Genomic DNA, 13,784 nt, shown 5'->3' on the forward strand with positions numbered 1-13,784 from the left:
ACATGATATTTAGAAAATGTGTTAGGAATAGATTTTACTTAATTACTACATTTATAAAAAAATATTTCTACGAAAATCGATGTGAAAGACTCCTCACTTTCGATAACAAACTTCTCAAAAAACAAACTTCACACTTAAATAAAGAAAGAAAATAATTAAAAATTAATAATAATAATAATAGTATAAAAATACTCTTCTCTTGTCAGTATAAATATATTTTTGAGAATAATGTGAAAGAATATAAAAATATAAATTAGTGATACAAACTAGCATAGAACCAGAATAACGTGACTGAACAGTAGGCAACAAATTTAGATAAAGGAAAATTTTTGACTGACTTAGACAACGATTCAATCATTGCCTAACTTCAGTGCAAAAATTAAGTTCGAAGGGTGGTGATATGTAAGTTGTCAGGCAAATCCAACACCTTCCATGAAAACCCTGACATGATAAGCAAATCCAGTAGTATGTCACATAGCTCCGAATAAATCGTGACATTAAATTAACCAAAGTAATACGAGTAACGAGTGAGCAAATGGAATACCTCAGACTAACACAAGAATACCTAAATGCATGTCATACCTTCCAACCGTGACACAGACGCTGTTCCGAGGGGAGAAATAAGTACAGAAGCCGAGAGCAGAACCATGTTAAGCTAGAAGGCCCTACGATAAAGGACGGACACCCACGTCGCCAGCTAACCACCAGGACCACCCGCTAGCCCATGTTAAAAGCTAGAGCCCTCCAGAAGAACAGTATTGATCTTACGATAACACTAAAAGGGCCACACCAGCTGCAAGTTTTAGCGTGAGACTTTTTCGCGTCTCTGTTACGTTGCAAACGTTAAAAACATTGCCCCACCATGAAAAGTAACCGCCAGGACCACCCCCTAGCCCATGTTAAAAGATAGAGCCCTCCAGAAGAACAGTATAGATCTTACGATAACACTAAAAGGGCCACACCAGCTGCAAGTTTTAGCGTGAGACTTTTTCGCGTGTCTGTTACGTTGCAAACTTTCAAAACATTGCCCCACCACGAAAAGTATAACGTTTCTCATTGGATAGACAGAATTTTTGTAGGTGGAGCTTAAGGTTAACATTGAGACCCTGATTGGTCAGATGAAAACACAGCCAGATAGATTTTTTTAAACCCGCCGCCCTCAGACGCTGGATAACCAATGACTAGGTAATGAACGCACTCGATGCCGCATAACAGCGCATAAAGCTTCACTCAGAACTGCAGAAGTCTCATCTGTTACACCCCCGTTTTGCGCAATACTAGTGTCGATCGTCAATTAAAGCTCATGGTATTCACATTTGCTACGTGAAGGAAAAAATCTGAAACGTGATGATTTTTCTGTTATATAATCATTGAGAAGCCACATCAGCCACTGTAATTTACGACAAGATAGATAAGTAATTTAAGATAATTGAGGGTCACTGTAGACCATTTTGATAATTTTCTCTTTTATTAAACTTAACTTAAATCTAGATTATAGATGTGATATGGCATAGGTCATCCTTTGATCCATTGTAGAACTTGGAAACCCATTCAGAGAATATGCGATCACATTTTTGTTGAACACAGTTGGTTTTTATCATCCTGTATTAAAACATTTCCTTTTATCAATAGTGCAATTTATAAACAATGTTTTGTGAGTAGAATAAAATTTCCAATGGTAAACTTAACTGCTCTTTCGACGTTATTTTACCAGCTAACTAAAAATAGGAAAGCCTTGAACCCCTTCCACTAAATTTAGTTAGTATTAAGATTCTTTTACAAGGAGTGCAGTGGAGCTGACGCTGAAATCATTAAGTATTTGGTTATATCATCGCTAGTCTCACTGAACTCTTCTGACCTCTATATGTCATGTGTGGTCTGGCGTCTCCTTACCAGCAACAGGTCCCAGGTTCAAACTAGTCAATTCCCTAAAAAAAAAAAAAAAACACGCTCAGAGCGTCGTTGCGCGAAAGTGGTAGGGAGACACGACATAGAACAACAGACACCGTGCAGAATGTTAGATGGAAACTAGTGATTTGGAATGATAAATCACTCTATACCGTCTGGTGGCCCAATGGAAGGGTTTGGGTCTGATGAATGCCTGGAGAACATTACCTGAGAACATGTGTAGTGCTGACAGTGAAATACAGAAGAAGTAGTGTTGCGGTATGGGGGGGAGGTGTTTTTCGCGTTTAGGGTACGGTGGTCTTACTGCACTTGCGAAAACGTTAACTGTTGAAGGATATGAATCCATTTTACAGGGTCGTCACATAATGTGTCACATCACCAACAACTTTAATCTTGCTATAGTTAAGAGCTCCTTTAAGCCATATGGACACAGAATCTGACTCATTTATTTTACGGTGATTCCTCGTTCTGAGAACATATTCTTAAGTATCATATATATATATATTTTCCATAGAATAGTATACTATGCTTATCTGCGATACTTAAGAATGTGTTCTCAGGACGAGGAATCATCATAAAATAAATGAGCCAGATTCTTTGTCCATATGGCTTAAAGGAGCTCTTAACTGTAGCAAGATTAAAGTTGTTGGCGATGTGACATATTATTATAGAAACTGAAGTAAAGCACTTATCCTTTCCTTATCTCAGATTTTTCATACAAGCGAAATTTGGAAACTAGTATTCCAAACACCTTTTTCACAATACCACAGACTCTCGACAGTCTATAAGTGAATAACCTTTCGTTGAAACTCAGTGGATCATGCTTGCTTTGAATAAGACCTCACTGACCAACTTTGATTGCTTCCTTTAGGCCTCATTAAACATGATCCCAACATTAAAGCGTCATCGCCAAATAAAACTGTATCTTGCAGCAAGCCGAGAGGTCTGGGCTCTGCTGCCAGTTTTAGAGTACTACTTGCTAAGTTCCATTAGATTTCAAGCTTTTCCGCTGTACCCTGCAATTCATCCTGAGGCCGAGGTGCCTATCAAAAATAATTAGGATTATGTATCCAGAGATTCAGTAGAATGGTACCAAATTATAATCAGGTGCGCTTCAACTCAGGCTGTAACAGTCTTGTTTTTTCCCATTGAGGATGATGATAAAGCAAATGATGAAGAAAATTTTCTGGCATCGGAGAACACAGTAAGAAAACCATAGACGCCCACTTCAAGAAAAATCAATGACAATGTTCATTGTTTCTGTAGCGGCTCACAGTTAGCGAGGTGACAGGGCACGAAGACAGAGTAATCACACAACAGCCTGAGGAGCATGATGAAATTGCCACTTTAACAAGAGTATTGTGACGCAAATGCGGAAGCTGCCAGAACAATACAACACTGAAGTTACAGAAGCAATCCAATCGCTAATTAATGCTAAGCGAATGCGTTTCTTGGCTGAGAGCTAAAAGAAAGAATATTACCACTCAGGGCAATGTGTTACTGGTGCTAAAGAAGTATTGAGCGAAGGAGGAGGACTGTCTGTCTAAAGCCATCACCTTGTAGTATGACGCCACATTATATTGAGTTGTAATGGTATTCCGCGCTGCAATTGTTTGTAAATGTACTTTTTGTTCTCTAAATCCCCATATAGATGACATCAAAAACAGCTGGACCTAATTTGGCATCTGTTGGAACGAAGTATAGGCACTGAAGAGACGAATGCGAATCCCCACTCACCAAGAAAGGCATTGTGAACTGTAGTTTCTGCCCTGCCGACAATGCTCCACGCATTACAGTGTCTTTCTTCCTTATTGCGTTAGAAACGTGAACCGTTCCAGTGATATTCTCAGATGAGTGAAATAACTTCTTGGATCTCCCACAACAACTTCTTTCAGCAAAGTCGTTGAGAAACCTAGCTGACTTCTTTTCTTTGGGCAATACGTTTCTTATTTAATTTCTTACGCAGACAAATTTTGACTCCGCAACTACTCCTATGGCTGCCAAAACTTTTATTCAGACACGATCCCGGCACTTAAAACTGAAGAAGTTACAGTAGTGTCACTATGTCTACCATTTGCGCGAAATGAGTAGCGCAACCTAATGTCGTCGTGTAAACTATCCGTTAGATAATTTTTTGTGTAGTATTGAAATTTTTATGGATATGGCTTGGAAATACAGTCGGACGTGTATCAACTGTTTCAAATGAGTCGCTAAAATGAGTACGGTACAACTGGTGTTTGGCAGTAATTGGTCGACTTGGTGGTGGTGATAGATTGATCTGTGGTGTCGTCCGAGCTCTAGGTTAGGCTGAAAGGTGATGATTTGATTGTGAGTTGGCGAAGTCAACGAATGCCAAATGAAGGTCCCAATAACAGACTGATGTGCAGTGTAGCCTAAATGTTTACGTTCACGTCATATTCAATCGGTCAGTTTCATCCTAACGCCAGATGTACCGTACTCATTTCAGTTTCTTGTTGGATTGATCGCGCAGTCTGGTGACGAACTGCTGCGAATCGTTGTAGATATACGGAAGGTCTCCAACGTTTAAGATGTTTGATATTTTGCTCCCCCGAAGATCTGGGTGTCTGTTGTTAATGACCTCGTAGAAGGAGGAGGTGAAAATGTTTTCGTCTAGGGGATTGTTGCTGTGTCGGAGATTAGCGTCAACTTCGAAGAGTATACAGAGGCGTACGTTTATGCTGAAACCACCTCTAAATGGCGGTGGCGAGTAAGTAACTTTGCGTAGGCATAGTGAGGTAATAAGGCATTCTAAATGAAGCAGACGATTTTTTTTTTTACAAGCATTTTTTCGATGTTCCGGGCTTATCATCAAAATAGTCAGACGTCAGTCACTGTAGATCGCAAAATGTATAGCAGGTGTTTATGAAAAACTCGGTTGGAGAGTGTTTCAGTTGTTGATGCACTTTTAGTCCAGTTGCAGTGTATATTTGTAAGGCTTACGTTTTATAGCAGAAATTGTGACATGCAGTTTTGGTGACAGTTGTTTCCATTGAAGTTCATGAACTCAAGGAAAATGTATACTTACTAAGAGAAATAAACCATCCGTTTCTGAAGAAGTCATTTTGTACTTGGTTGCCAGCAAGGGTAAACGTTTCATGTCTGTGCGAAAACATTGGTGCAAGTTTACTTTCAAATAATACACGCCCATCAAAATACGTTAGCATGAAATCGAGATAGAAACAACGGTTTATGCAAATACTGTATTTTGTTCGCGGAAACTTTAATGTTTTAAGTCCAGATGCCATCATGATTTAGATGTGACTAGAAAAAGTCAGATGTTGGCTGCAAGACATTGTTATGTTGTGATATGAAACAATTAAGTGTATAGCAAAAGCCAAACTAACGTGTGCAAGAACACTACAAGAATAAGATGTTCGTATCAGACCAGTAGATAAAAATTTGACGTTGTTACATATAACATCACTTGCAACTCTTGTTTCCTTTAAAACAAGTGACAGTGGAAAACAGAAGAATTATCCTAGTGGTATTTTCTGTAACTGTACTCCATGGGTCATAACATCGTGATAAGGATATTTCAACATTATAAATACCCCTTGCAACGGTGGGGATTACATTTTTTAAAAATTATTTTTCATCCTTTGGTCACTATTTCTAGAATTGGATTCATCAATATACACATGCTGTTACTGCAAAGTGTTTCTGTATTTACTCATAAACAAAAATTAGAGTTGCCAGCACATCATTACATGATGTTGTATGGGATCTGTAGACAAATGATATTTTAATGGATTTGTAGATTTTAACATGTATACTTGGCTCCAAGAATTCATTTACATTGTGACGACAGGCTGAGACCAGGTGACATCTTAGTTTTTATTTGAATGTAGACATTATTTTTCAGTTATTTATGCTGTATGGAGGTTTGTTATAAAATTTGCAGCTGGCTATTTCAGGATCGTTGTCATTTAACATAAGTGTATTTTTGTTTGTTAATAACAACAGATGAGGAGGGTATTTTACTAAGAGTAGCGCAGAAGAAAATTAAACTCAAAAAGAGAGAACATGAAATGTGTAGTCCCATAGTTCTTAATGTACATAACTGATGTTCCAAAACAAAAGAAACATAATTTTATTCAGTCATTTGATGTAGACTATTTCAATTGATACATGTTGTTTGGGGTCAAGCAATGTGAGTCATCCACTTGGATCACTGATAGAATGCTAATGGCTAAAGTGATGTTACCTGTTGGTGTGGATATTTACAGGCTTGTTGAAAAAAAAGCCAACAAAAATGAAAGCAAAAAAATTGGTTGTGGTGACAGGCTAATCTGTAGCTTTGCCCGAGGTCTAGGTTAGGTTGCAAGGTGACAGTTAGGTTGTGGGTTGGCAAAGCCAGCAAATGTGGAACTAAATAAACCTGGTCATGGTGACACACTGATTTGTAGCTTAGACTGAAAAAATTGCCACTGATCTCACATTGTCACAATGTTGTTTACAGCATTTATCACATGTTTCCGATATTATCACTGGTAAAAGTTCATTACTACAATGACATTTATGTAGTGTACTATACAATTCAGTGTCTGTATAAAACAGATTGCAGCATAATAAATGGATGGCATTGTATAGGCCCTAACGTTTTGAATTCTTTAAAGTTATGACTAATTCCCTGTGTTTAAATTTGCATACATGTTGTTTATCAAAATTTCATGTCAGTTACGTGTATTTTCTACTTGTTCATGCATAATTATTTAAAATTTACCTTCCAACAAACAGAAAATTCGTTTAAGGAGTAAAATTGAGTTTTCTACAATATTTCTCTGACTGTGTGGTGCAAGGCATTAATGTTCTTTATTTGGGTGATATCATTTGGAAGGCAGTTGAATAGGTATGTTCCCATGTGTGTTGAACTTTTCTCGTAATGTCTTGTCATGTGAACTGTTCTTAGTTTTTGGCAGTTTCTTGTTTCATAGTGATGAACCTCAATTTTTTTTTTTTAAACTAATATTCTTCTCTTTATAGGGATATGAGTTTTTTTGTAACCCCATGTCTTGACATAAACTGATGAACTTTTGTTCAACGATAATGAAAAGATATTCAGTTATTTTAGTTTCGGAAAATTATCACCCCCAACCAGAAGAAATCAATTTTTTCCATACTTTATTCTTATTTATGACATACAAATTACAAATAAATACAAAACTATTAACTTATAAGTATAAATATGATAAATGTTGCATCACTCTTGTGTCTGGCTGGACAAAATTAATGCAAACAAAATTTTCTGCTTCATTTTACAATAGATATTAAGATCTTGAAGACAGTTGATTGCCTGTTCTGCACACCGAGAACTGATAGCCTTGATGGTTCTTGATTCCAAAACTTTTTCACGCAGTTTAATGGTTTTCCATGAACCAGTGAGCTGCTGCGCAGCTTCTGATAGTCATGTGCATGCTACACACGGTCATTAAACTAATGATCTGCTTATTTGTAAGAGATGATCCTATGAATTGGAATAGTGAGTCTCTTCTCTCTGGTATAAGAACAAATGCCGAAAGAGCCTGTATTGCTCGGGAGTTCTGTCTTGTGTCACTTAACATTTGGTATTTTCTGAAGCTTAACCTTATATTCCAGTGAAACTGTCAGAAAAAAAAGCCTGTACCTTGCAAAAGGTGGGGTAGAAGATTTTATTTTATTAACCCGTTCATATTGTTGGAAAGGTTAGAAAACGAAGTTTTCCCAACAAATGGGAAAACTTTCTGCAGTCAAAAAACTTCGAAAATTTCGGACTTTTTTCAGTTTTTTCAAAATACATCTGTTTCATTTGCTCCTATCGCTTTGACGTCTATTTTCATTTTTAAAGAGCACAAAATTCTCTACAAATTTGATTCTTACCATTTTTTTCTACTCCCAGTATCTAAGGCACTACAGCATGTCAAAAAATACCATTTTTTTTCAAATTTCGAGCAAAGTGGCAAATTACCTAATTTTTGAACACTGTTATTTCAGTTTCTATTTGTGTGGTATAAACATATTACTCATCATGTTATTCATTGGAATGTACCATCTCACTCTGCTGCAGGGCCAGGACAAACAGCATCATATTCAGTAACTACAAACACATTCACGTCGGATTGCGTGAAGTTTATTTGTGTTACAATATGTAATACGATTGCATGCAGGTGCTGTACATTTTCTACAGTTGATTGACGTTAATGATCAGTTATAAGAAAAAGTATGTAGGAATTGTTCTTTAGCAGACAAAAGCATATTTATTCTTTGGCCTTCGTTCCAGTGGAAGATGTGAAGTCAGGTGGCCCGAGTAAATTTTTTGTCATTGATGGATGGTACCTTATCCACAAAGTGACTTGGACTCGAAATGTTTGCTTCAAGTCAATAGCCCAAAGCTATGTTTCTTACCTGCAAAATCATTTTGGATCTCAATTTTCTATTGTATTTGATGGGCATCCATGTGAGGGAGACAAATGTAGCACAAAGAGTGCTGAGAGGATTCGTAGGTCCAAAAAACATTCTTCAGTTGATGTTGTGGTTGAATCAGAGATGGTGAACCAAGTCCCTCAGGACAAGTTCTTGTACAACGAACGAAACAAGATGCGTTTGATGACATTTCTTAAAAAGGAATTTCTGGAGTGTAGCATTGAATTGCTCCAGGCACAAGAAGATGCTGACGTTATGATTGTAACATCTGCCATTTCAAGAACCAAAGATTTTGGAAGTGTTGTCATTGTAGGAGAAGATGTTGACCTGCTTGTGCTCATGACCGGTTTGGGGCACGGCATTGAAAACTTATTTTTCTTAAAGCCAGGAAGAAGAAATGCAGAAGACAAGTGGTTTTCCACTGCAGCTTACTAGTTTGACAGTGAATATGTTCTGTTCACTTACGCATTTAGCGGATGTGATACAACATCCGCATTTTTTGGTCAAGGAAAAATTAAGTGCTGCAATATTGTTGCAAAAAATGAACACCTAACCTCAGCCCTTTGCACGTTCAATAAACCACATGCTACCCGTGTAGAAATAATAACAGCAGGAGAACAGGTTACCTATCGCATTGTATAGTGGAGGTGTCAGCAGATCCCACACACTAGACCATTTGCGGTACCAGCTATTCGCCAAGTCTGCCACAAAAAGCAAACTGAATCTTGCACGGTTGCCACCTATACAAGATGCTGCGCATCATTCATTGCGGACTTACGAACAAGTCCAAAGTTGGATGGGAAACTGGAAGCCTCCTGAGAAATGTGGCTGGAATCACAGTGACCACGGTCCAATACCCATTATAATGAGCCAAGATCCAGCACCTGAAGCACTTCTTCACATTGTTTCATGCTCATGCAAGCTGAACTGTGGCGGAGCGTGCTCCTGCAGAAAAGCGGGTTTGAAATGTTCTTCAATTTGTAAGAAATGTATTGGGGTCAACTGTGAAAACGTGCCAAAATTTTTATATGAAGACAGTGAAGAAGATGTTATGGAGGATGTTGAGGACACCGCTGACGAAATCAACGAACTTGCTGAGGCTGACTCGCTGTTTAAAGAAGAGGTCAATCTGGGATCAACTCTATGTACAGACCATGAATCCGTAACTCAAGGTATTTCTGGTGACACTGAGGAACCTGGCCCATCAAAAAGTTGGAAATGATGCTCATATCTGTCTCAAGTGTGCTAAAGTGCGATATTACAAGTATTGCACACCCAGAACTGTCAACATTTTTTAGTAACTGACAATGCATTTTAATTGTAATAAAGCTACTTATTTTTAATGTCAACTGCGTGGCTTTTATACACAAGAATAATTACCTACCTAATTAGGTTGCCTATTGCAGCTAATAATAGTTCAGTTTCCTGAGACAAATTTGTGTGTGTGTGTGTGTGTGTGTGTGTGTGTGTGTGTGTGTGTGTGTGTTAGTTAGTTAGTTAGTTTTACAAATACCAGGGCAGAGGTGCCCCATAGTGAACTTGAGGTAGTGATGTAAGAATCACTATAGTTGGGTGCCCAGCAATCCTCATGTTGCATACAGAGAAATTGAATACCTGAAAGTGTATAATGTATTTATACTACACAAACAGAAACAGAAAAATAGTGTTCAAAAATAAGGTATCTTGCCACTATGCTTAAAATTTGAAAAATTGGTATTTTTTTAGGCGCTGTAGTGCCTTAGATATTGGGAGTATAAAAAAATGGCAACAATCAAATTTGTAGAGAATTTTGTGCTCTTTAAAAAAGAAAATAGACATTAAAGTGATAGGAGCAAATGAAACTGAGATATTTTGAAAAAATTGAAAAAAGGTCGAAATTTTTCAAGTTTTTTGACTGCAGAAAGTTTTCCCAAGCGAAATTTTGTTGGCAAAACTCGGTTTTCTAATCTTTCCAACCATATGAACGAGTTGAAAAAATAAACTCTTCTACCCCACCTTTTGCAAGGTATATCTGCAATTTGACTGGACTACTTGGGAAACCTTCCAGTTTCTTCATATCACAACCCCATTCCAAAGTTTCAGTAATCTCATCTTGAATACCTTGAAAAATTCATCTTAAGTTGCTCATAATTCTTGCCAAGTTCTGGGATAAATGGATTCTTGATATTTGGTGAATGTGTTATTTCCTCCAAGTTCACCATTCGTTATTATGTGAAGCGCACTGCCAAGAACATGGTGTCCAGATAATAAATTGTGGTTCTCCTAGTTTCTTTTGAGCAAGCTGTCTTTGTTGAATTATGATACCATTCATTCTTCCAGTGTTCACATTCATAGCGTCAGCAACAGTCATCTTTACACTCGTCCGTAAACTGTATTCTTTGAGAACAGCTGTTGTTCCTTTGACAGCAGTATGTGCTTTCCCATTTAGTAGATCTAATGTTTCCACCTTCACTTCTCTTCATTCGTTCTTGAAGACTAACACCTGATATTCTTTGTTACCAATATGCTTACCATCGCAATGTAGCGACTAGCTTTCTAAGTGTAGTGTTTTCTTCATTTCTACTTTGATTTTATCGGCTTCTCAAGGTGTCTGAATGTCGGTCTTACCTTCAGATAATTATCAGCAAATGGTTGGCCCTTTGGAGCTTAATATCTTTGAACTTGTTACTAATTGGGTTGCAGTTTTTGTTTTGTTGTACTTCTTCCCTGTACCTGTGGGCTGTTCACATAAACTATTGGACTCCTGATATCAACTGTCAGACTGTGATGTGATGTACGTGAAGTATAAGGGATGATCAAAAAGTTTCCATTCGAAGGTCGTACAATCCAGAATTGGTATACCAATGATGCAAAATCCCTATGAGCTTTGAGGCAGTCATCCCATCAGTGCACCAGGTTGAAGACACCCATTTACTAAAACACCATATCCTGCTGTATGAAGAAGTCTTATAATTGCGTGCTGCACATCCTCATCCAATAGGAATAGTTGACCCTTCAAGGCTGTTTTAAGAGACCGAGGGCATATGATAATCATATGGGGATGGATCAGGACTGTAGGGTGGGTACTCGAGTGTCTTCCACTTGAGATGGTGTAACTCTCCTGCATTCCGAAATTTGCAGTGTGAAAATATGTGTTATCATGAATCGGCAGCACCCGTTGTCGCGCACCATTTTGTAATGGTCGTTTTCAACAGACACGTTACCTCCCTTGCTGCATGTGCCTAGCTATCCCACAGTCCTAGCAGCCAGAGTAAAGATTGAGGGAATAGTGCTTAAGCTCTAGTCGGAGGTTTAATACTCTGTGAAGTCTTTCACTCTGCAGTCAAGTTGGCACGGCAGTGGTTTCGTAAGGGTGCAGATAGTACACCAAACTTTTCAATATCATGGAGTTTCACAGTTAGGCAATCTGCCGTCTGAAAAATAGAATTGTTAAACTGTCTTATTCTTGTGGTAGTTAAAGCATCAGTAATAAAATCGAGATGTAATCTTCTATTCAGTTTTGATATTACAAGCAGGATTAAGCTTAGTGGCAGTAGATGGATTTTTAAAACTTTTTAAAATCCTTTCTGATTTTAATACACTGATCACTTCTAAAGAAACTTCCTTGAATCTGCTATTTATTTGCCCCCCGATAAAAATAAAAATATTTGTTTAATCCACTTATTAAAACTGTACATGGCAGTGCCATTTACCACATAATTTATGAAATTTCTTTATTTCAGTAAATTTGGTATAAAATCTAGCAACAAGATCACAGATTGCATTAGGCTATAAATTCAAAATGTTGACTGTAACATTAAGAATTTATAATTTGATTGGTTGTTTGCCATTGATGCCATTTTGATGTCGTTAATCAGTAGAAAGTTTGTGCTTCTTCAGTTTCTCCCAGCGTATTTGTCAGTTGAACAGCCTATCGTTGTAATGCCAGTTTGTAGTGTCCAGCGGGCTTGACATTTCAGGGATCAGACATGTCTTCATTGTGAGGTGCTGACAAACTGAGCTCCTGAGGATGTACAGCCAACTTCTATCCTCTCCCATGCAGGGCGTAACCAATGCGGCCGCCTGATAGCGCATGTTGAGATGCTAGCATCGGCTTCTGTGGTAGCATTCATGAGTATGCTCTGCCTGTCCTGGTTGCCAGATCATTTTGTTTGCTGAAAGTCTCCGTAATTAAACCCATTACTGGTTCCAAAGCCTTGATAAGATTATAGACACAATCTCGGTTAATGAGGTCATCCCTGGTGCAAATTTCTACAGCCCCTCTAACGATGCTGTCCCAGTATTTGGAAGTCTGTGTAAACATCTTGATATGTTTGTACTCTGTGATGTTTAAAGCTTTCCCGGCGTACTGATTGTTCCGTAAAAACACGGGAGAACTGCCGGATATCAGTAACGTTCTGCCACGATATTTCGGCGCAGAGTCTTCTGGCCATCTTCAGGTGAATGCCACTGTAGTAGGACTGGCGAGTGCGTGCTGAGCTCCGCTATTTAAAGCCTTCTGAGGTGACATCGCTCATGCGCTGCTCAGCGTGCGCATTCATAACGGCTCTGTGCGCTGCGCCTCGCGCCCTCCACTGTGAAAGCGTGGCATATCGGCATCAGGTCGATTTCCATCTTTATGCAGATAACTACGTCGACTATGAAGTTTCTCTATAACGGGATTCCAAGCAGAGTTTAGCTGATAACCACTATCTCGATTGATGAGAGTCTCGTTGTCAGACAATCTTATTTCCACACATTCATTGATAATCGAGCTCCAAAATTTTTGTGTCGTCGTAATTCATGGAATGGTCTGTGGAAATACAATGTTCGGCGATTGCGGACTTGGTGGGTTGGAGAAGGCGAGTATGCCGTCGGTGTTCCACAATGCGTTCCTGCACAGTTCGTGTCGTTTGCCCTATATATGATTTGCCGCATTCACACGGAATTTTGTAAACACCTGGTTTACGCAGGCCCAGGTCGTCTTTAACGGATCCCACCAGTGATGAAATTTTGGAAGGAGGACGAAAGATGACTCTCACTTGATGCTTTCTCAGTATTCTGCCTATCTGTGAAGAAATATTCCCAATAAATGGTAGATAAACAGTCGACCTGAAAGCCTCTTGCTCTTCCTTGTTCCGTCGTTTGTAGGTCTTCATCACTCTGTTCACTTGCCTAGGTGAAAAGCCATTCTTCAAAAATACTTTTTGCAGGTGTTCCAGTTCCACTTGAAGACTGTTGGTGTCAGAGATAGTATGGGCACGGTGGACCAAGGTTTTGAGAACGCCCATTGTTTGTGCTGGATGGTGGCAACTAGTAGCTTGTAGATATAGGTCTGTATGAGTGGGCTTTCTGTACACCGAGTGACCAAGTGTGCCATCACTCTTCCGTCGCACCAAGACGTCTAAAAATGGCAGACAACCATCTTTCTCTATCTCCATGGTAAACTTTATGTTTTCATGTATGGAGTTCATGTG

The 13,784-nt window shown here is 38.6% G+C and overlaps 1 protein-coding gene across 1 annotated transcript in view; it reads left to right on the top strand.

The window, feature by feature from the left end:
- The first annotated feature begins 4,452 nt into the window (after window positions 1-4,452).
- LOC126243215 (NADH dehydrogenase [ubiquinone] 1 beta subcomplex subunit 2, mitochondrial-like) overlaps window positions 4,453-13,784 on the top strand; it is a 32,765-nt gene continuing 23,433 nt past the window's right edge. The window contains exon 1 of the mRNA XM_049948147.1: window positions 4,453-4,636. Within this exon, the coding sequence (XP_049804104.1) occupies window positions 4,530-4,636 (107 nt within the window). The 5' untranslated portion in view covers window positions 4,453-4,529. The remainder of the gene's footprint in view (window positions 4,637-13,784) is intronic.

Source organism: Schistocerca nitens, chromosome 1, assembly GCF_023898315.1.
Source record: "Schistocerca nitens isolate TAMUIC-IGC-003100 chromosome 1, iqSchNite1.1, whole genome shotgun sequence".
Taxonomy (NCBI): Eukaryota; Metazoa; Arthropoda; class Insecta; order Orthoptera; family Acrididae; genus Schistocerca; species Schistocerca nitens.